This window comes from Myotis yumanensis, unplaced genomic scaffold (assembly GCF_028538775.1).
Source record: "Myotis yumanensis isolate MYYU_CA2020_CCGP unplaced genomic scaffold, mMyoYum1.0.hap1 SCAF_1, whole genome shotgun sequence".
NCBI classification, from domain to species: Eukaryota; Metazoa; Chordata; class Mammalia; order Chiroptera; family Vespertilionidae; genus Myotis; species Myotis yumanensis.
This window is the reverse complement of record NW_027223752.1, coordinates 49498149-49520986: the sequence shown is the minus strand read 5'-3', so window position 1 is coordinate 49520986 and position 22838 is coordinate 49498149. Positions and strand designations below refer to the sequence as shown.

At 51.4% G+C, this 22838-nt stretch overlaps 1 protein-coding gene across 1 annotated transcript in view; it reads left to right on the top strand.

Moving 5' to 3' along the window:
• Nucleotides 1-22838, top strand: part of CORO2B (coronin 2B) — a 41330-nt gene that overhangs the window by 7662 nt on the left and 10830 nt on the right. The window contains 4 exon segments of the mRNA XM_070402808.1: nucleotides 6815-6931; nucleotides 20545-20649; nucleotides 20651-20695; nucleotides 21266-21430. Of these exon segments, the coding sequence (XP_070258909.1) occupies nucleotides 6815-6931; nucleotides 20545-20649; nucleotides 20651-20695; nucleotides 21266-21430 (432 nt within the window).

The window sequence follows — 22838 nt, the reverse complement described above, 5'->3', positions numbered from 1 at the left end:
CAGGGTCTGGGAATGGGAAGCCCTGAGTGTCCAGGGTCATGTTCAAGGTCATTCAGCCAGCCAGATGGATATGGAACTGGGCCTAGAAACCCTACCTCCTGCTCAGAGTCTGTTCTTTCTGCCTTGCTAAGCTGATTCCCCAGGTAAGAAAACATTTGGCTCCTGTGCACAAAATTCAGCTTTGCAGCATTGCAAGATTCTAGGAAGCTGAAGCTGCAATGCAGGTTGTTTTGAAAATCTCATCTTTAGTCAGTTCACTGGGTTCACATAAAGCCTGGACTGAGGCCCAGAGCACCCGCCACTCCCCTGGGTGGGTAGGCTGCTGGGTAAGCCGATTGCCGACCTTCCCAGGGAGAGGGCCTGGCCTTGGCTGTACACACACACACACTGAAACCCGCTTTCAATTAGTTATATAATTTTATTCAATTTAAAGGATCTTATTCCCCACCTCCAAACCATTCTTGGTAACAAGGGAGCAGAGAAGCCTGTAATAAGCAAAGACATGTATGTTCCACTAAAGCTTCTGAAACGTGTAAACCTGGTAGACTCCAGCTGCACCTTATTTCTTTAAAACCTGCTTGACTGCCTGGCCTGGGTGTCTCAGTGGTTGAGCATCAATCTATGAACCAGGGGGTCACAGTTCAATTCCTGGTCAGGGCATATGCAGGCTCAGTCCCCAGTGTGGGGCGTGCAGGAGGCGGCCAGTCAGTGATTTTCTTCTACCATCATTGATGTTTTTATCTCTCGCTCCCTTTCCCTTCTTCTCTGAAATCAATTTAAAAAATATTTTTAAAAAATAAAACCTGCTTGACCAAAACCAGAGAGGAATATTCTTCAATCAGAGCTATAGGGTGTGTGTGTGTGTGTGTGTGTGTGTGTTTTAAATAAATAACATTTATATTTTTAATAAAAGTTTGAAATGTTCATTGTGGGAAAAGTCAAAAGCACTAATATTCACCTAGCCCAAGATGGCCACTATGAACAAGTTGATGTATTTTCTTACAGACTGTGTGTTTTTTAATAGGTAGAGATCATTTTATGTATTTAACTTGGTTCTGACTGTTTCACTAAGCATTATATCTTGAACAAGTCCCATGTCATTAAATATTCTTTGAAAATACGATTTTAAATGCACTTAAAATATTCCATTATATTGGTGTACTGCAACTCATTTTGGTGATGTGCCATTGTTGGGCATTTAAAAGACTGTTCCCTATGATAAATAAGACAGCAGTGGATGTCTTAATTTTTAAAAAATATATTTTTATTGATTTCAGAGAGAGGGAAAGAGAGAAACAGCAATGATGAGAGAGAATCATTGATTGTCTGCGTCCTGCACGCCCCCTACTGGGGATCGAGCTCACAACCTGGCATCGAACCTGGGACCCTTCAGTCTGCAGGCCAATGCTCTATCCCCTGAGCCAAACCAGCTAGGGCAGCAGTGGATGTGTTCGTGTGCTTCTCTGTTGATTCCTCTCGGATAAATTCCCAAAGTGGAATTACTGGTCGAAGCCTATGAACCTTTTAAAGGTCTTTGCGACCCTCTCAAGTGGACCTGTGGGCAGGTGGCAGGTTACCTCCCACTCCCTCCCACCCTGTAGAGAGGCCTGCGTCCGGCTGCTTCCAACTCTGTCTTTGGCAGATGGAGTGTATTTGAGATACAACCCGATCCCCAACCCTGGGTTCTTCCCTGAGAAGCTCAGGGTATGCAGTAGCTGCCACCCCACATTTCATGTGGAAGGCCGTCCCACCGAACAGGGACCGGATTTGTCCTCTGAGGCCTTAGGATGTGGTCCACCGACAGTGGGAAGGTCTCCCTGGTGACTGTGGACGCCAAGTAGCAGCAACAAGGTCTGTTGAGGCTGAAGCTCTGTTTGCGGTTCAAGGACCAGGTGGCAGAGGAGACCCAGGCCCCTGAGAACCTTGCGCTGGGACAGTTCTGTGATTCTAAGTTATAAACACTAAGAAGCTTTGACTCCACTCATTAAACATCTGCCTTCTCAGCTGTAAGCTGGGGTTCTGAGGATTAAGTTTGACTACATTAATGTAAAGTAACCACAGCTGTTCGTGTTGGTGTGCGTATTAGTGGGTGTACGAGTATGAGAAGGTAGCACTGTGCAGCAGTCAAGGGCCAGGTCTGGATTTGGTCTCTACTCACACCCCACACAGAAACTGGAGCAGAGAACAGAGGCATTCGGCCCTAGCTTGTTTGGCTCAGTGGATAGCACGTCAGCCTGCAGACTGAAGGGTCCCGGGTTTGATTCCGGTCAAGGGGATATGTCTGGGACGATTCTCTCTCATCATTGATGGTTCTGTCTCTCCCTCTCCCTTCCTCTCTGAAATCAATAAAAAATATTTTTTAAAAAGAAAACAGGCATTTAGGGGATCTGCAAGAGGATTGTTCACATATTTTTTTCCATCTTTATTTATTTATTTTTGGATTGTTCACATTCTTTTGAGATTTCGGAACAAGCGTCCTTTAGAACACCTGGTGCGTGCATTTTACTTGTGTGCTCTCTAATTTTCTGTCTAGCAAAGTGAAAATTATACAGAGTTCATGAAGTCTGACAGTGTGACAAGGCCCATAGCACCCCACGCGCTGTGCGGGAGTCGGCTTGTCCTGGCCTGTGAGAGCCTGTTGTTACATTTTCAGTTTTGCAAGTTGGTTGTTAAACACGGCTATTATTAACAATTAAATTATGCAAGCTTTCAATTAAATAAATTATATTAAAAGCAGAGGTACTAAATATTAAAGCCATTACTTCCTAATTATGTTACTAGTTTGTGCTCTTGAGATTATGTCTCTCACACGCTGGGATTCCACACACACCGGCAGATTCAACCAAACATAGACCTAAAATATGGATGGGGAAGTTACGTTGTTGCTGGCCTGTACTATGTAATTAGGCCTATAATGGTTGCATCTGTACTGAACATGTACAGACTTTTCCTTGCCTTTATACCCTAAACAATGCAATACGACAGCTATTTACATAGTATTTGCATTGCATTAGGTATTACAAGTAACCTAGAGATGATTTAAAGTATATGGGAGAGTATGCGTAAATTATAAGGCACTTGAGCATCTGCGGGTCTATGGATTTTGGTGTCCTCAGGGGTCCTAGACCCAATTCCCTAAGGATACAAAGGGATGGCTGTATTTAATGGTAGAAATATTAGTAACGTGTGCTACTGTGATTCTCCTCTAACTCTGCTTTTGGTGATATCCTCCCGGCAACTTGAAATTAGCCACGGTGGGAATATTTACACCACTCACATGGGCAAATGCTCAAAACCAGGGCCTTTTCCCCCCTGGGGACCAGTTGTTGAACATTCACTGGCACACCATGGCCCCTACCCTCCATTCCTGACCCACTTTGCTACATCACTCATTTCCCACTCCTTAAAGTGGCTACTTGCATTGCTTTTAGCTGTTTCTTTTTGCACTTATCCCCATATTTCTTAATTACCTGCTTTTACTGCCATGTCTTGATTTTTAAAATCTTAGACCTTGTCTATTGACTTCCTATTATGGATGGCGGGCATCTGACTCTCTCCTGGCTCTATCTCCCCTCTTACCACACTCACACACACACACACACACACACACACACACTTCCCCCACTTCTGTCCTCCCAGCACATTAAAGCACAACTCTTGTTTAAATATTTGGAATTTCCATTATTACAACTATGTAAATACTGTATATAAATCATGCATTATGATTGTATTAGCTTTCTTATATACAACTTCTTTTCATGGAGTTAATAATAGTATTTTTAATTTGCTTGATTTCTCTATAGAACACTGGTTTTCAAACTTTTCTTCTTACCCGTGGGACTTGTCTTTCTAACAACATTTTATGCGAAACCCTACTATATACAACAGGAACATCAGAGCTGCCTCGTTTGAAAGCCTTCCCTTCAAGGCTGCCATGGAGAGCCATGTTGGTTGTGTGCTGCAAAACTCGAGGCTCACCATTCACATAAACAACAGTGTGCTCACGTCGTGATCATTATAAATACCCATCCCATGGGGATGCATCCATGGTAGAAAGAGAGGTCCACCTGGACCTATGCATGACATCAGGATTCTTCTCTGTGTCAAAAAGACTTACTCCCTTCCCTATGCAGGGCTCTGACCTCTCCCCATACTGAGTAGGTTCCAGGGATGTTGCTTTACCAGCCCCTCTGGTGCATCACCCACCGGCTGCTGGCCAGAGCTGCTGTTAGCTGATGGCCACCTATTGACTGATTCTGTGCCCCCTCCAGTTTGCCTGGGCTGGGCTGGGTGCCAAAAGCTTAATGCAATCAGCACTGCTCGGGGATCATTCCGACGCAGCCTTTGGGATCCAATGCCAGGAACGGCTCAGTCCGAGAGTACGTGAGCTGTGGGAGCAGACAGTGCAGGGCTGTCTGCCCATGGATATGGGAGCTGGAGGAGGGAAGCCAGCCAGTGACGAGCTATGGGCTTCAAAGAGCTCAGCTCTGAGGATCACCCCTAGGCAGGCGCCTGCATTTCAGGTTCAGCTAGGGAACCTTGGGCTTGGTGCTTAACCCTTCTGGGCCTTCATTTCCTCATGCCTCACTCATAGGGTTGTCGTCAGAGTTAAAGAGGATAAGGTGTAGCTCTAATAAATCCCAGGGCCTCATGTGGCGCAGTCTCTGCTTAAAGTCTCATTTACAGAAACATTGTCCAACAGTCTGAAAGAACTTGGAAAATATACTCCAATTTGAATTGCATCCGTCATGTCAAAGGGGATTCCATTCTTCACTGATACCCATCCTCTCCGAATCTCTAACTTCCCCACTAGGTACAGCTTCGGTCAAGTGTTCTGGAGGACAACCTCTGAGGCGTGTTTCCTCTCTCACTCCTCCTCATCCCTCACCCTCCATCCCACAGCCATTTCCTCTTAGGGCTTTTTTCTCTGCCCACCCTGCCACTGCTGTGTCACACACGAAAGTCAAAGGACTTGGAAATGAGCTGATAGAGATGCAGGCAGGACGTGGGTGGGGAGGTGATGGCAGGACAGCACTCTGCAGTCAAGCTTGCACCATCACGCTGGTGAAGTACAGGGCACGCATAGCAGGGCCTTGGCAGAAACTGGTTCTGTTCCTCATTTTTCAGTCCAGGAACCTAAAGGAGGGTGAGGTATGACCTACCTGAGGTGCCTCTGACTGCCTAACACCATTCGCAGATGAGCAGTGCTTAAATGAACTCTATTTCCTCCAAAGTCCCAAAAACTAGTATTAAAAGGGTGGAGCCTGGCCGATATGACTCAGCAGTTAAGCATCGACCCAGGAACCAAGAGGTCACTAGTTCGATTCCAGGTTAGGCACATGCCCAGGTTGCAGACGTGATCCCCAGTAGAAGGTGCATGAGGCAGCTGATTGATGATGTTTCTCTCTCATTGATGTTTCTATCTCTCTATCCCTCTCACCTCTTCTCTCTCTAAAACTCAATAAAAACATTTTTTAAAAAAGGTGAAGACACAGCTTCTGCCTACAATTTTCCTTCCTTTCCCTGTCACCCTGATAGCCTCTAAGCATGGACCTACCCTTCCAGCATCCCCCACCCCCACATCCCTTCTTCCATTTTTTGTGGACTCCATTCCCTTCACAGGATGTCTTTCAGATCATGAACTGAGCACTATGTGCCAGGCTTATTAAAAGCTGGAGATTTGGAGACACAGACCCTGTCCTCAGTTGCTCATACATAGAAACAGACTGCAATTCCACGTGTTGATGCTATCACGGAGGGAAGCCCAGAATGCTGTGAGTGTACAGAGGAGGAGCTCTTAACCCACTGAGATCAGGGAAGACTTACTTCCTGGAGGAGGTGTCACCTAGCCTGTCCAATAATAATAACTGTCATATATTGAACAGTCTTTATAATGGTAATCTACACATTAAAAACCTTGCTAAGCAATTAGCTCATTTAATCTTCACAACAATGCTGAGGGGTAGGCCTTGCTATCCTCATTTCAGAAAGGAAGAAACCAAGGCTAAGAGAAATTCACTGACTTTCCCCAGGCTGCATGGCTGTCAGGCGGCAGAGCTGTGATTCAAACGCTGGCGTGTGTGACTCCGAAGACGACGATTTACCCACAAGGCACTGTGTACCGGTGTTTAAGATGCACAGGGAGCAAGGCTGCCTCATCAGGGGCAGCACCGTTCAGGTCTCAGACAGAATGAGTTACTGAAACGACAGTGTTTAGGTGGACACAGAGGCTCCTGGCACAGCAGGAGAGCGTCTCCTCCTGACCAAACCGGCTGTAGCAGGTCTCCTGGGGGCAGTGGGGAGCGTGGGCACTGGGGAGAGTGCACACATCCACGTGTCTAGGTGTGTGCCCTGCCAGGGCAGCAGCCTTTGGTCATTCGTCTTAACTCTAAACGTTTTTACTTGAGGAAGAGGCACCTTTTGCTGATTTGCACAAAGGTGGCGTAGGGACCAGTAGTGTCCACTGCCCCCCCACACCCCTATTACATTCAGTGCTGGGGAGAACACAGCCACAGAGCAATCTGGCCCAGCCTGGTGACGGAACTCAAAGACGAATCAGACATTTTATTTTTATTTATTTATTTTTAATGAATTTGACTTTAAAAAAAAAAACTTTATTGTTGAAAGTATTACATATGTCCCCTTTTTTCCCCATTGACTCCTCCAGCCTATCCCCACCCCCCCCACCCCAGGCCCTCACCTCCCCATTGGCTGTGGCCATGGGCCATGCATGAATAAGACATTTTAGAAGCCAGAATAAAGGCTCTCCGTTCAGGGCCATCAACTAACCTCCTTCTCTCTCTCTTCTTGACAGACAGGCAGGATTGAACCTAACTACCCCAAGGTCTGTGGTCACCAGGGGAACGTGCTGGACATCAAGTGGAACCCCTTCATTGACAACATCATTGCCTCATGCTCGGAGGACACGTCGGTGAGCGGGAGGGGTGCCCCGAGGAAGGTGGGCCCACGGGGCTCTCCCTGCTTCCTTCTGGAGACCTTCCTCCTTAAACTCTCCTCCTCCTCCCTTCTTTGCCCTTCTGACCCAGGATGGGGAGGGGAGTTAGGAAAAGGACTCAAGGAGCGAATTCATAGACTATCTGAGAGATCGTGTGCCGTTAGAGGGATTTCATTTGGAGGTGTTGATTTTATGGGTGAGAATTAGAACAAGATTAACTATGTGATTCAGCACCTGTCCGTGGTCTCAAACAGAGAAAGGCAGTAGGGTGAACGTGGACAGGGAAGAAGGGGAAAGGGAAGGAAATGGATGAGGCGTGAGGAGAAGAGCCCTTTTGCAGGCTGGGCAAATGCACTGTCTGGCCTTGTCCCCTGGGAGCCATGGCGTTAGGGAAGGACACTGGCCTGAGAACTGTCATCACTTGTCCAAGGACCCACAATGTGGCCCGAATTTGAATTCCATGTCCCACCACTTCATTGGAAGAGAGAAGGAATAGAAGAAGGGAAATGAGGAGGAGGGAGCAGGGGGAGATGGGGGGAAGAGGAAGAGAGAACAGGTAGGACAGATGGGGATGGGAAGGAGAAAGGGACAGAAAGAATTTGGAGAGGGGAGCTAAAGAATCCAGGGAGAGTAAACTTGAAGTTGTTTTCTGGCCAGCCTTCCCCCCAGCTCTGCTGGTTTTCACAGGGTGAGGTAGTGTCAGGTGTTGGCATCGCCTTCACATTTCTGTAGAGCAGTGGTAGAGGATCCCTATGTCTAGTCTCACATGACCTTGAACCTTGTCAATGCACCAGCTTAGAAGCAAGAGAGGATTTCAGAGCATCGGCTGAGCTGTGGGGAGGGGCTGCCTGAGCCCCTAGTGTTCCCAGGTGAAGGAAGATCAGCCTTTCAGTTAGGTCACAAGTGTCTACCTGGCGCTCACTGACATATCCTGGGCACAGGTCGTAGGCTCCCAAGATATTGGAACTAGAAAGGACATCAAAGCTCATGCCTCCAGACTGGACTGTGAGCTCCTGAGAACAGAGGTTCTGAATCCCAAGCATCTAGCACAGAGCCTACTACCTAGTAAATGCTTAGTAGGTATTGGATGGTCTGGATGATTGGATGGATGGCTAGATGGATGGCGAGGTGGGTGGATAGATGAATGGATGGATGACTACACTGATGGATAAAGACATGGCTGAATGGATGGATAATGGATCGATAGATGAATGGAAGGAAGGATGATTGGATGAAGATGAATGGAAAGATAAATGTGTGAGTGAATAAATATAGCCCAACTAATCAGTTATCCAAAGAAAAAGAGCCACAGTAGATAGTCTCCATTGGTAAATAAAGTTGGGGGAGGAGGTCAGCTGGCACAGTACCTAGTAAATGAGAGTAGTGGGGAGGGAGCTAGGAGAGGGGATGGGCTTGACCAGTTCCCGAAGGTCAAAGCCCCAAGAGGGTTTCTGAGAGCAGCAGCAGCAGCAAGAGCAGGGCCCATGTGAGCAGAGGATCAAGAATTGGTGGTGACATGGGCCATGAGGTTCGGTTACTTTCTTCAGCTAAATGGGGACAGTGGCCAGGGTCAGAGCACAGGCAGGCCAGAGGACGGACACAAGATGATGGAGCCCAGGAAGAACGAGGCCACTGGTTGCTTCTGGGGCTGGAAGGGAGGCAGCTGGAGCTGGTGGGGGCTGGAGAGGTCAGTGGTCAGTGCGGGTAAGGCCTGGGCTCAGTGGGAGAGAGGGTAGGTGGAGGCACTGCCCATCCTTCTCTTGTGGGTGCAGGGAGCCCGAGCAGTGCCAGCAACCACAGCTGGCTCCATCGCTGCTCACTAAGGTATTGAGTGACTGTCACAGCCATCAGGGAGCAAATGTCCCCAAAACTCAGGGCTGCCTCATACCGATCTCCTCCACCCAGTCTGGGCTGGACACTTTAACACAGTGAGCCCTCACAGCCACCCTGTGAGCCAGGCACTGCCACCCCCAAACTGAGGGTTGGGGGCAGGTCACACAACCGGGAAGTCGAGGGGGGCTTGTGGTCCCACGCCCTTCCTGCTCTACGAGGTCTCATCATGACAAGAACCCACGGAGTTTGTGGGAAGCCTCAGGGCCCTCCCAGTATCTCGTGTCCCTCCAGGGGAGCCAGCCGGGACAGAGAAGAGCAGTGTCCCGCTTGCTGTGGGGAGGGACAGGTTAGGCCAGGGCTCTTGGGGTCACTGGCTGTCCTGGCTCCACCGCAGGTGGACACTTCTGCCTGAGTCAGGGCGAGGGTGGCAGGGGTTACTGGTGCCGATGGCCCTGCCCAGGTCTAGCTCAGCACCTTGTTTCACCTGAGAGTTGGGCACCACATGCTAAAGGACCCCAGCTAATAAGCCAGACATCCATGCCGTGTGGTCAAGAAAAGCACAGGGCCCCAGCCCGGGCCACACAGGCCAGATGCTCCCTTCAGAGGGAAGGACCACAGGGTGCCCGCCTGCTCCTGGGTGCTGGCTGCAAAGCAAGCTTGGCCACGGACTCAGACTGGTCTGGGGTGGGATCAGCTTCACCGTGTACCAGCTGGGTGACCAGGCCGTGTCATTTACCTTCTCTGAGCCTCAGTTTTGCTCACCTGTATAACAGTAGTAACGATGCCCTTTGGCAGTTGCTATGAGGATGGAAGGAGGTCCATGCCTAGCACCGTGCCTGCCGATCTCAGTCCTGCCCAGGAAACTCCACAAGCATAGGCAGCATCACACCCCACTCCCTGAGATGCAGCGCAGAATGAAGTCACTGTAGCCACGAAGGTCAAGCAGGGCTGTGTGTCCAGGGCGGAGAGAGGGGTTAATTCTGACCAAGGTGCAGGCAGGGCAGAGGGGGTGAGGGAGAGCTGGACTCTGGAGGAGGAGGACTTTGGAGGCAGAGGAAGGGTTTAAGGATGTCAGAGAAGAGAACAGAGGCACAGACCTGGAGGGGGTGCGCCTTAGGCAGCTTAGGCCAGTATGACAACATACCACAGAGTGAGTGGCTTATAAATGACAGAAAGTTATTGTTCACAGTTCTGGAGGCTGGAAAGCCAGAGATCAGGGGGCCAGGTGGTCAGGTGTCGCACTGTGTCCTCACACCATAGAAGGGGCTGGGGAGCTCTCTAGAGTCTCTTTCATAGGCACTAATCCAGTTCACGAGGGCTCCACCCTCATGACCTCATCACCCTCCCAAAGGCCTCACTTCCTCATAGCATCACCTCTGGGGGTTAGGATTTCAACATATGAATTTTGGGGCAACACGAACATTCAGACCACAGCAGAATTCATGCGGAGTGATTGGGAAACGGAGGTGTCTGGTGTGGCTGGAGCGCTGGGGAGCTGGCCAGGGAGAGGAGCGGGCAGGAGAGGCACGCGGAGGGAGGCTGGGCGCAGAGAGAAGCCTGGGATGCCAGGGTGAGCAGCTGCACTTTGAAGTGAGGCCTGTGCTCCCCGAGCCATCAGAACATAAGCCGGGACACCAGGTGTGCGGTGTGTGGGTGACGCCGCATTCCCTGGGAGAGCCCTGGGGGGGCCCAGGGAGGGGGATTAGTGGGGCTGAAGGGTCAGAACCAGCTTTGTGAAGGAGGGGCCCCAAGCCGGCTGAACAAATGCTGGAATGTGGCTCCACAGAGAAGGGGAGCACCCAGGGGAGGGTGTGAAGAGAAGGGACACCCAGTGAGGGGGGAGGGGCGGGGGGAGGGACAGGGAGGGCAGGGCTGGCCCAGGCTGCTGATCCAGAGCGAAGGAGGTTAAGTCTCCAGACAGAGGAGCTAAGCTCTTGCGCTGGTTGCCAGTCCAGCTGCCCAGAAGCAGCAGCTTGGCGCCCGGCTTTGTCCCACAGGCCTCTGCCCCTTCCCAGCCTCAGGGCCAAGGATCTTGGCCCGGAGCCCACAGGCCCTGAGGTGGAGGCCCAGGTCACACCAGGGGTCTGTGTCTCAGCACTCCTGACTCCCCGCCAGCACTCTGAGCACCTCCCCCCGCCCGCCCCCCCCCCCCCCCCCCCCCCCCGCAGCTGTAGCTCCGCAGGTAAGGAAACCGAGGCTCAGATCCATCAGGCGCTCAGCATTTACCTCTCGGCATTCTCTCTGTGCGAAGCCCACGGGGCACCTTGGCCAGGTCCTGGGAGGGGGATGCACAGGCAGTAGAGCCCGCAGCTCCCCGCTGCTGGGTGAGGAGCCTGCGGGTCTGGCAGACCCCAGGACATTGGAACTAGAAAGGACATCAGCGTCCCTCCCATCCCTCCCTGCGTGTCCCTCTGAGCCTCTTGGGCAGGTCTCTGAGACACCCTCCCTCAACCACTCCGCCCAAAGGGTCAACGTTACTGCACATCAGAAACGACATCCAGAACCAGGGTTAAGAGGTCAGTCAGCAAAGCTACCGCATGCCAGGCCCTGTGCTCCACCCGGGCCGGGTAGGGCAGCAGCCTGAGGGTCCCAGAGGGAAGCTGCACACAGCAGGTCTTGCCCATGTCTTTTGCCTGTGCGCCCACTCCCACCCTCCACCGCCTCTCCGTGTCTCAGAACATTCTGAGGACCCTGAAGGGATCGAGCGAGCCTCCACCCGCTCCCAGCTCCTTTCCCGTGTCCCCCATGCCTTGAAAAATCTCCAGTGACAGTGACGCCCACCCGCCGTGTCCCTCGGGATCAGCCTCCCTCCACCAGAGTCTAACCCAACCTCCGGGGATCCAGTGAATATACCCCAGCCCATTCCCAAGGGCTCCTGTCCTGAGGGAGGGTGGGGCCGTAGCTCTCCTGGCATCTGGCAGAATCCAGTTCCTGCTGCTGCTGGGTGATGTCACCTATTGTTGAAGGGCTGTGCTTTTTATAGCTTCTGCGGCAGCTCGGGAGGGTGGCTGGCAGGCGCAGGGAAGGGCGCTCTGGGTTTCCAAGCCTCCTGCTCTCAGCACCTCTCCAGCAGCCGCAGAGGGAGAGGTTTCTGACATCTCAAGGAGGGGAGAGAGCCGTCTCAGGAGAGTGACGGAGGAGAGAGGGAGGCAGGCTCGTCTCCTGGGTGGGCCAAGTCAGCATCTTCCCTTCGCCTTTTGTTTCTTTGCCCCTCCATCCAGCGGCTGCCCTCACCTACCCCATCCCTTCCCACCCCCTCCCCAGAGATGATACCCCTCCCAGAAGAGCTAGGGGTGGGATGGGGCAGGGTGTCAGCTCTGCTGGAAGCAGCCGGAAGCCACCCACCACCCTGCCCTCCTACACACTTGAAAATCATGCCTCTTGGAGCCGGGAGGGAGTAACACACTCCTAGCGATGGAAGGACAGTAGCCCCCAGAGGCCTCACCAGTGCACTGGGCAGCTGCAGAGAAGCGGGCAGTGTGGCTCGTGTGTGAAGCAGCCAGGCTCAGGAGGCCAGGTCTAGGTTCAAATCCTGGCTCTGCACTTTCTACATATGTGGCCTTGGCCCAGCTCCTTTACTTTTCTGGGTATCAGTTGCCTTGCTGTAAATTGGGGACCATATTGGGCTCATCATGAGAATGAAATAAATGTAAAAGTGTTTCATGGTTACTTTCTTAGCCTTAGCCTTAGTGGGGACTGAAGAGTTTAAATGACTTGCGCCAGTGAGGGGTGGACAGAGGGCTGGGAGTCAGACACTCAGTACATGTTCTTTCTACTACGTCTCACTCTGCTCAGTGAGCCCCCAAATAGGCCTTGTGTCACTGGTTTCCAAAAAGGACTAAGCTGAAACCTGAGCTTCAAAATCCAGAAAAGAAGCCCACCCCCACCCCCACCCCCCACCAGGCCCTGCTTCCAAACCAGGATGAAAGGGGTGAATTCTCATCTATCCTGCTCACCCCCAGGCGGAGTAAGGACTAGCCCGCTCACCCAGGTCAGGGGTGATTCATTGCTGAACCTGCGGATGGCCTCTGGGCTGTCTCAGGTTCTCCCAGCGATTCATTCATTCAACAGGTGTGTCTCGGATGCCTATTATCTGTCAGACACTGTTCCTCACCCTGGAGACAGAGCAGTGATGACAGACCCCACCATGTGTGGAGGAGGTGACCACCCAGTGGGAAGCCTCGCTGGTTATCTGTGCCCCAAGGAGGGCAATTTCTAGATACTTGGGGCCAGGGAGCTGTGCCTTTTTCCTGGAATAGATGAGCAGAAGGACAGACCATGCCCTACCCAGGCTGTCAGACTCCAGCCGGGGGAGAAGGAAGGGATTGGACGAGGGCAGGGGTGCAGAAGAGAGGGACACGGTAGTTTGCCTGATTCCAGGCCTGAGTTTGAATCCCAGCTCCTCCCTTCCTAGCTGTGCAACCCCAGGCAAGTTTCCTAAACTCTCTGTGCTTCGTTTCCTTATCTGTGTAAGAATATTTATTAATTTTAAAAATAAATAATAGTAATTTGTAGCATGGGTCCGTCTATGTGTCCAGCTCCACATGTACATTTCATTAATCCTCTAGCAGCTGCCTCACGGGACTCGCAGCAGTAGATGCTCAGTCATGCTTCCTTCTGGGCCCTCAGGTGGCCTCTCACACCTCCCTGGGTTGGAGGTGATTTGTTTCTCACTTTAGGAAACAGTTAAGTGGTCAGAAGATATCAGCGTTAAGGTAGACTGAGATGCTACCTCTTGTGTAGGTGAGTGGTGATAAACTCAGCTTCTAGTAGTAAAGAGAATAATTGGCAAGAAATGGGGAGGTGGGAGCTGCGGGAGCCTCCTGGCTCTGGGCGAGACCCTCCTCGGCGCTCTCTTCTTGCTGCAGAAGACACGAGAGCTGCTGTGATCTCGGCCCAGGCCCTGTCTCTGTGGAGCGGTTGGAAATCCTAAGGCCGATACTGTGTGATGTAGTACAGCTAAACTGGATGCTTCCCGAGGGCGGAAACCATAATGTACAATGTTTCGCCCCACACTGTTCCAAATAGAGTGTGTGTGTGTGTGTGTGTGTGTGTGTGTAATTAAATACTGCCCTGGAAGGTGTGGCTGAGTTGGTTGAGCATTGTCCCATTCACGGGTGGAGGTGGGTGTCGCCGGTTGATTTCCAGTCAGGGCACATGCCAAGTTTGTGGGTTCAATCCCCTGTCAGCGTGCCTACAAAAGGCAACCAATTGATGTTTCTCTTTCACATCGATGTTTCTCTTGCTCCCTCTCCCTTGCTCTCTCTCTAAAAATCAGTAAAAAAAAAATGCTAAAAAATAAAAAGTAAGTCCTAAGTCGTTGGAATCTAAATCTGTGTCTTCTCCCAGCTACTTAGGACCACGGTGAGCTTCAGCGCCTTCTCAGAGCTCCTTGATCACAGACACAAACAATAAGGACTCTTTGCTGTGTAACAAGCAGATCCCCTAAGTGGAACGTTCTTTCCTTTAGGAACAATGTTGTCAGAGGCACTGACAGGCCCTCACTTGACCCTGGCCCTAAGTCACCTGCAACCATGACCCTCAATTTGTCAAAACCTGAGAGAGACCCAGCCAGACACCTTCATAATCACATAATAATTTTAAAGAGGAGATGTATGCTGCATGTAAGATAGAGACAAACGTTATACCATCCAGGTACATCGAATACACAGGGGAGACGGTGCACATGAAAAATATAAAGCACGTCTAAAATTAGACGGCCACAACAAAATAAATTAATTAAAATAAAGTTTGACCTACGTGACATTTGCATATGACCCTTCATTAATATTAAGCAAGCATTGTTATGTACCGTTAGGTGCTTTAGTAGTCTGTTTGGTAGGGCACATATTTTATCTTCATTTAGTCTTCATACAACTGTGATTAGAGGTGTAATTATTTTTGAAAATATTTTTATTGATTTTAGAGAGGGATAGAGAGAGAGAAACGCCAATGATGAGAGAGAATCACCGATTGGCTGCCTCCTACTGGAGGGGATCGAGCCCGCAACCCAGGCACGTGCCCCTGGCCAGAATCGAACCTGGGACCCTTTAGTCTGCAGGCTGACACTGTATCCACTGAGCCAAACCAGCTACGGCTAGAAGTATAATTATTTTCACAGATGAGAAGACTGGGGCTGAGAGAGGCTAAGTAACTTGGCTGAAGTTATGTTCAGAGCCTGGATTTCAATGTAGCTTGCCAGACCCCAGGGCTCTCTCTGTGGCCAGCTGCTCCCTCCTCCTCTGTGCACAGAGATGCTAGTTTTGTAGCTTTGTTAACAGCCCCTATCAGCTGTCTTGCCTTAGCCTTGTCTGCACGTGTCTGCTCTCTCCCCCAAAGACTGTGAGCTACTTGAGACCAAGGACTGTACCCGGTGTCTAAAGGGTGCCATAGGGAGGGCTGCACATGTTTTGTTGGATGCCTGTAACTGAGATGAGCAGGGCTCTGACCCAGGGGCCTGTGAAGGGGATGGTCCCAGGCACAGCAGGCTGACTGGAGAGAATGCTTTTCCCACTTTTCCCCTCCCCTTCCTTCCAGAAATCCAGTTTGGCAGGCTCTACTGGTTTTCCAGTGGAATTGAAGTAACCTCCCAGAGCAACTTCTGGGCAGATCCACAGTGCTCCTCCCATGCCCATCCACTCTTTTCCTCCAGCAAATCCCTTGAATGCTCGGGGATTGGACTTCCTTTCCAGCTACTAAGCCCACTGTGAACTTCTGCCCTCCTCTTAGCTCCGATCGCATGTGGCACCCACTGGTAGCGGTAGCGGCGGATCAGAGTTAGTCCCTTCTAGGGACACATTCAGTGATGTCAACAGCACAAAAATTTGGAAGATTAACTTACACTGTCTCAGTGTGCGCATGAGAAACCCAGGCCCCAGGAAGGGAGTGGCTGAAACCAAATGGGGGTAAGACAAGACCCCTCTTTCCCTCTCTGTGGGGCATTTTCCATCAGGGTCCCCCGAGCCCCGCCTGGGACGCTCCTCCCGCAGTTAATGGTGAAAACAGCCCTGTCTTCTCCCTTGCAGCCCTTGCCCCGCAGGATGGGGATCCAGTTCCAGGCTTAGCCTGTAGGTTACTAGGCAGAGCCGTCACCCAAAAAAGCCTCAGACTCACAAGGAGGCCGAGCCCAGTTTACTTTAACCCACACACTTCTGAAGGGTACGCACACCTCAATGCATCGTCTAGACAAGGAGCATGAGCCTCAGAGAAGTTAACTGGCTTGTCCAAGCTTGTCAGTGAGATTAGAGCCTGGGTGGACCCCCACTTCCCAGCTTCCCCAAGCGTCTGTGCCTTTACCTGGCCTGTGACACCACCCAGGGACGCTCAGGTACCTGGCTGCTCAGGAATTGGGCTCTGGGGAAGGGTTCATTTTTTTGAGACTCCCCCAAAGCAGCACTCCTCTGGGCCTCGGTGACCAGGTGTGACACACACAGCCTCTGGCCTCCTCTGCCCCCTGCCAGCCTGCTGCACACCAGCCAGGCTGACCTGTCCGCAACCTCCCCCACTACTGTGCTGAACCCACACACACTGGTCATTTTTCGTGTCCCCACCCTTCCCCACATCCCAATTGGTATTTTCAAACCTGGGTTGATATCCTCTTTTTTAACCCTGCTTCTCCTGATCCCCCCACCATCACCCCCAAGACTGGATTTGAGGTTCCCCCCAGCTATGCCCCCGCAGGTGCTCTACTGGGTCAGCCCCACTGTATGCTGCTCAAGGGCAAGCATGGGGCAAGCTCAGCACCGTCCCATTGGCCAGCAAGGGCCCAGCTCGTAAGAGGCCTGTGTGCAAGTAATGAGGCTCAACTCTGGTTCAGAGATCTTCCTCAAAGGCCAGAGGCCACTGTCCTGTCTCAGTCAACACTTGCACCCTGAATACGTGTTGTTCATGTGTGTACCCGCTTCCCTGCTGTCCTTGAGAGACAGGATGAGGCCCTGGCCAGGTGGCTCAGTTGGTTGGAGTGTCATCCCAACCAACAAAAGGTTATGGGTTCAATACCCAATAGGGTGCATACATCTCTCACACTGATGTTTCTCTCTCTCTCTCTCTCTCTCTCTCTCTCTCTCTCTCTCTCTGCATCTCTCTCCCTTTCTCTCTCTCTAAAAATCAATAAAAATATACCCTTGGGTGAAGATTTTTTTAAAAAGAAAAAAGAGAGACAGTATGAGGTATTTATAGACAGGAGTTTTTGCCCCCAAATGCCTCCACACTGACCCATAATTCTGCCCCTTAAAGTCTCATCTCCTCACCCAGCCAGCGTGGCTCAGTGGTTGAGCATTGACCTATGAACCAGGATGTCACGGTTCGATTCCCAGTCAGGGCATGTGCCTGGATTACGGGCTCGATCTCCAGTGTGGAGCCTGCAGGAGGCAGCCAAACACTGATTCTCTCTCATCATTGAGTTTCTCTCTCTCTCTCTCTCTCTCTCTCTCTCTCTCTCTCTCTCTCTCCCCTTCTCTCTCTCTCCCTCTCCCTCTCCCTCCCTCTCTGAAATCAATTAAAAATATTTTTTTAAAAAGTCTCATCCCCTTGAGTCTGAAAGCTTCTCAAGCTTCCCAAGTGCACACAAAGGAGGCCCAGTATTTCTAAGAATCAAAGAAATGCAAGTCCCAAACAGCAGTGTGGTGGCACTTTTAATCCAATGGGCAAAAATCCAATTCTGAAAATAGAGTTTTAGAGACCTCAGTAAAGAAGCAGACTCTGTTGGTGAAACTGGAAGAGCATTGGGAACAATTTTACAGAAACTTTAATGAAACACTTCTAGGCAAGTGTCCTACAGGAATACTCACACCCATGCACAAACTTGTGTTACAGGCTGTGTTCATCAGAGAATGAATTGTAAGAGTGGAAAAAAGCGGGCAGAAGCCAGGTGTTCACTATTAGAGGTTGATTAAATCCATCATGGCACAATCATGCAACAGATGCCCCCTGGCCACTTACAACGATAAGGTGGTTCATGTGTAGTGGTGTGGAAGGATGCCCACTATCTGCTGTTACATGAGAAAACTTGTAGAAGTGCATGTATAATAGTATCCATTTGAGTAAAAAAGAAAGGGACGTGTGTGTGTGTGTGTGTGTGTGTGTGTGTGTATGTGCACTTCAAATATTAGTCTTCTCTCTTCAGAGGTCACCTTCCTCTAGTACCTTTGGGGACAAGAGGGATATGTCTTATTGGTAACTACTGAATTATTCACCGGGTCCCCACTCCAGCCTCCCGCCATTTCCAGATCAGACCTCACCCCAGAAGGCCTCACACAGGGCCTTTGGAGGAAGGACCATGGGGCCTAAGGAGATGACAGTGAGGATGGGAAAGCATTAAACTGTCCAGAATTATAAACTTTTTCTTGAGCGTGTTTTTGAAACAGGATGGTACACCTGAGGGTGACCCTGATCCTTGATTGGACCTGCCTTTCTCTCCCTTAGGCCCTGTGTCTGCATGTGCAGAGCTGGGTCTTCAGGGGAACACAGTGTGGGCAATGCTCATTTCCATAGTCCGAGGGGAAAGTACCAACAAGAGAAGCCTGCCAAGGGAATTCCCTTCAGGGCACCCCCAGTTCACAGCCTTGCTCCCTGTCCTTGAGACTGCCTATAAGTGACTTTCTTCCTTTCTTTCTTTTTTAAAGCTATATGTTTTTATTGATTTCAGAGAGGAAGGGAGAGGGAGAGAGAGATAGAAACATCATTGATGAGAGAGAATCGTTGATCGGCTGCCTCCTGCACGGCCCACATTGGGAATCAAGCCTGCAACTTGGGCATGTGCCCTGACCAGGAATGGAACCATGACCTCCTGGTGGATAGGTTGATGCTCAACCACTGAGCTATGCCAGCCAGGCTGTAACTGGCTTTCTTTAACAGGCTTCAGAATTATAAAAGGATGGCTACTATTCCATACTGATAGGACATTAGATTGTTCTCATGTTGGTCATTTAGAGTGTTTCTATGTTTTCTGTATAGGAAATGTTACAATGAACATCTTCATGCATAGAGATGTTTGCTTATATTGGACTAGAGGCCTGGTGCATGAAATTCGTGCACTGAAGGGGGTGTCCCTCAGCCCAGCCTGCACCCTCTCCAATCTGGGACCCCTCGGGGGATGTCCAACTGCCAGTTTAGGCCCGATCCCTGTGGACATCCCTCTCACAATCCAGGACTGTTGGCTCCCAACTGCTTGCCTGCCTGCCTGCCTGATTGCCCCTAACCGCTTCTGCCTGCCAGCCTGATAACCCCCTAACCACTCCCCTGCCAACCACTCCCCTGCCAGCCTAACTGCTCCCCTGCTGGCCTGATCGCCCCCAGCTGCCCTCCCCTGCTGGCTTCATCGCCCACAACTGCCCTCCCCTGCCAACCATCTTGTGGCTGTGGGCGCTGCCATCTTCGAGGGCAGGGCAGTCAATTAGCACATTCCCTCCTTATTGGCTGTGGGCGCCGCCATCTTTGCAATGGCGTGAGTATCATTTAGCATATTCCCTCTTTATTAGATAGGATTTTAAGAGTGAAATTACTAAATCAGGTAATATAATAGAAATGTCTTACAGTTTCTACTAAAGATGGCCAAATTGCTTCTGAAAGATGACTGCTTTATAATACTACCAACACCAATTAAACCTACAATATAATCCGCCAACAACAGCTCTTTCTTTAAGTTGGCTATTCTAGAAGATTACAAATGGTATCTCAAAGCTGGTTTTCCTGTTTTTCTCCTTACTAGCAAGGGTGGAGTTCAGATTTTCAAAAGGGTTGTTTTAAAGGTGTCCTAAGTTGTAGTCACATGTATTCTTGCCTCTTCACCAGTCAGATCATAACAAATAGCATTAATGATGATAACAACAATTAGAACAAGGTTTACAATCCCTTAGTTCTGTAGAGAACTTTACAGCTTACCAACTTTTACAAGCAGTGTCTCATTTTATTCTGCCAGTGGGCAAGGCCAGGCAAAGATTTCCTCCATCTCTAGATGAAACCGTTGAGACTCTGCAGAGCCTGTTTGGCTTGATAAACAAGCCCACCGCGGCTGGTGGAAGTAATGGGGGTGGGGTGGGTATTCAAAGATTACAGAGAAACTGTTCAGTTTCTCTCCCCTCTGAGGCCTCATGGTCTCTTTTCGCTGCCTCTCCATGAGCCCCTCCTCCTCTCTGCAGATCATCTTTTTCTGCTTCTCGATCAGCATCATAAGCCTGGAAATAGCAGCTGCCTGCAGGCTCTGCCCATCCGTTCAGCTCAGGCTTCAACATCTAAGGAGAATCTTTGCTCCTTGGTTTCTCATCTCTCAGGAGACTCTGGACCTCCCACCTCCCAGACGGGTTTCCCTCTGCTCAGGTGTCCATCTTGGGTGGGGGACAGGATGAGGGACAGGCTGTATGGTACAGACAGGAGCTGGGGCTGAAGGCAGATCTCTTAGGAGGGTGTGGGAAGGGAAGCAGAGATAGGCTTTAGAATTCAATACTAGCTCAGAGCTGCTCAACGTGCGGCCCCTGCGCCTGGCTAGTCCATAACAATAACATGCCCGTGACAATAGCTGCCCAGGTCTAAGGTCTGCAGAGGCTTTTCGGAGCAGACCCTCCCAAGGGAAGAGAGGGGATGGCCTCTTTCCTCTTCAGTCACACCCTCGAAACTCCCCCCAGGCCTCAGCAGCTCTGCCCACCACGCTGCCATGAGGCGCCTCACCACGCAGGTGTCAGAAGCCTGGTGTGGGAGGGAGAGGCATCGGGCCTCTGCCGCCCTGCCACCCAGCCCTGGGCCCTCCGTTCCCTCTGCAGGTGCGGATCTGGGAGATCCCCGAGGGCGGGCTGAAGCGGAGCATGACAGAGGCCCTCCTGGAGCTGCATGGGCACAGCCGGCGTGTGGGGCTGGTCGAGTGGCACCCCCACCACCAACAACATCCTGTTCAGTGCCGGCTATGACTACAAGGTGGGCAGCCCGGCAGGCAGTGTGGATGGGGAGGGAGAGAGAAGGGCATCTTTGGGGGCACGTTCATCAATAGTGTCTCACCCACTCATTTATTCATTCGCCACACACTACTGAGCATCTTTCATGCACCCCGTCATTCCTGGGGTCCATAGAGGCTGGAAACACCTGTACTGTCTTCTCTGATGCTGATGGACTGGAGGCCAATGCCACTCCGTGTCCACACTCTCCTGGTGGGAAAAAAAAAGAGCAACCAAAGCTGCTGGAGGGAAGAGAATGGAGCCCCAGTCCCTACCCCCAGGGGTGCCCTCAAAAGGGGTGTGCCAGCCCCTGGGACCTGGCAAGGACATTGATCCTTCCTGCTGGTTGTGGGAACTGAGCCCCAGGACAGTAGTGGGTTTGTGAGACAGGGACGCATCAGCCTTTGGTACAGATCTCAGCGACACCATCCTGCATCCCAGCACACCCCCACCCTGCACGGGGCACCTCTCCCAGGGCCACTGGGCGTGGACCGGGGACAGATGCCCAATGACAGCAGCAGCAGGGCTGATCCCTGCATGCCTGCCCTCCCAGGTCCTCATCTGGAACCTGGACGTGGGTGAGCCCGTGAAGATGATCGACTGCCACTCGGACGTGATCCTCTGCATGTCCTTCAACACTGACGGCAGCCTGCTCGCCACCACGTGCAAGGACAAGAAGCTGCGCGTGATCGAGCCCCGCTCCGGCCGTGTTCTGCAGGTGAAGCCCCACTTTTTTGAGGGGAAGGGAAGGTATTGGGGCCTGGGGCTCAGCTTTCAGCCAGGCCTAGGGAAAGGCCGAGCCAGCTCCCCTCTCTCATGCACCTGGCCTGCACCTCTGTTGACTGTCCCGTCTGTTCTGGGCCCTTCTCGGCTCACACAGGAACCCTGCCTTGTCCTTGGTGGAGAGGGGCTTTAGTTCCCTTTCTTGGCCACTGCACCCCTCCCCCAAGATGGGATTCTTCTGGCCTGCGCTGGGGATGAGGCTGGTGACACCGTCAGCACATGAGTCCGTGGGTGTTGACCGAGCCCCATCCTGGACACAGGAGGAGGGCTTTGGACTCCCAGCCCAGCCACCTGTGTGGCACCAGCCTGGTGGCAATGCCTCCGGGCACACCAGCCCTGGGGACAACTCCAAGTGCAGAGGTTGATGGTGAACTTAACTCCAGTTTTGGTTTTTGAGTCTCTTGTGTCTTGACTGTGAGGAAGGGATTAGATGCCATTTGGGGGTAAGAAATTAACATTTCTTGAGCCCCTAAAGCATGCCAGTCACCAGGAGGGATGGGAAATTTGGATTAAATTTGAGATTCACCTACTACACAGGAAAGGATGGATGGTGACCTGGTTGTGTTTATCTAGGAAGAGTCCAATATTGTGAGGCCAAAAAGCCAGCTACTCTACTAATTATCCTAGTGATCAGCATCACTAATATTAAGCAGCATTTACTCAGTGCTCACTGTGTGGCATGTAGGGCCACGGGCTTCATATCACTCCCTCACTTAGTCCTCATGACAGTCCTCTGAGGTGGGTACTGTCCCTCTTCCCATTTCACACGTGGGGACACTGAGCTTTGGAGGGGGTCGGAGACTGGAATGTCACAGTTATGGAGGATCTGGAGTTCAAACCCAGCTGGATGGACCCAAGAGCTCCTGCTGAGCAGAAAAGGTGCCAGAGAGCAGAGAACCCAGCCTCCACCTCACACCCTGGACACGAACCCACAGAGGGTGAGGGGCTCCTCCTGGTTACACTTTTTTGGCAGAACTTGGAACTAAACGCCAGAGCAGGTGGCACCAGCCTGGGTCTGTGCACGGCTCCGCCAGCCTCTGGTTTCTACCTGATGCTGACTCATCCTGGCAGAGGACCGTTGTGCATTAGGAGGAAAAGGAAGTGCCATGAGCTGGGAGGCAGGAGAGGAGGCAGAGGACAGCTTCGTAGGAGCCCCTGGTGTAGTGAGTCATCAAACAGCGAGCCAGCCTGTATCCCCTGTTCTCAGGTTCCTGCCAGTAGGTTTTGCTGTGCAGGTTAAACAAGAGCCCCTGCGGAGAGCACCTGGCACATTGCAGGCCCTGCCCGGAGCTTGGTCAACGTTAGCACCCCCCTCCCCTCTGCTCCACCCACTGTGGGACATG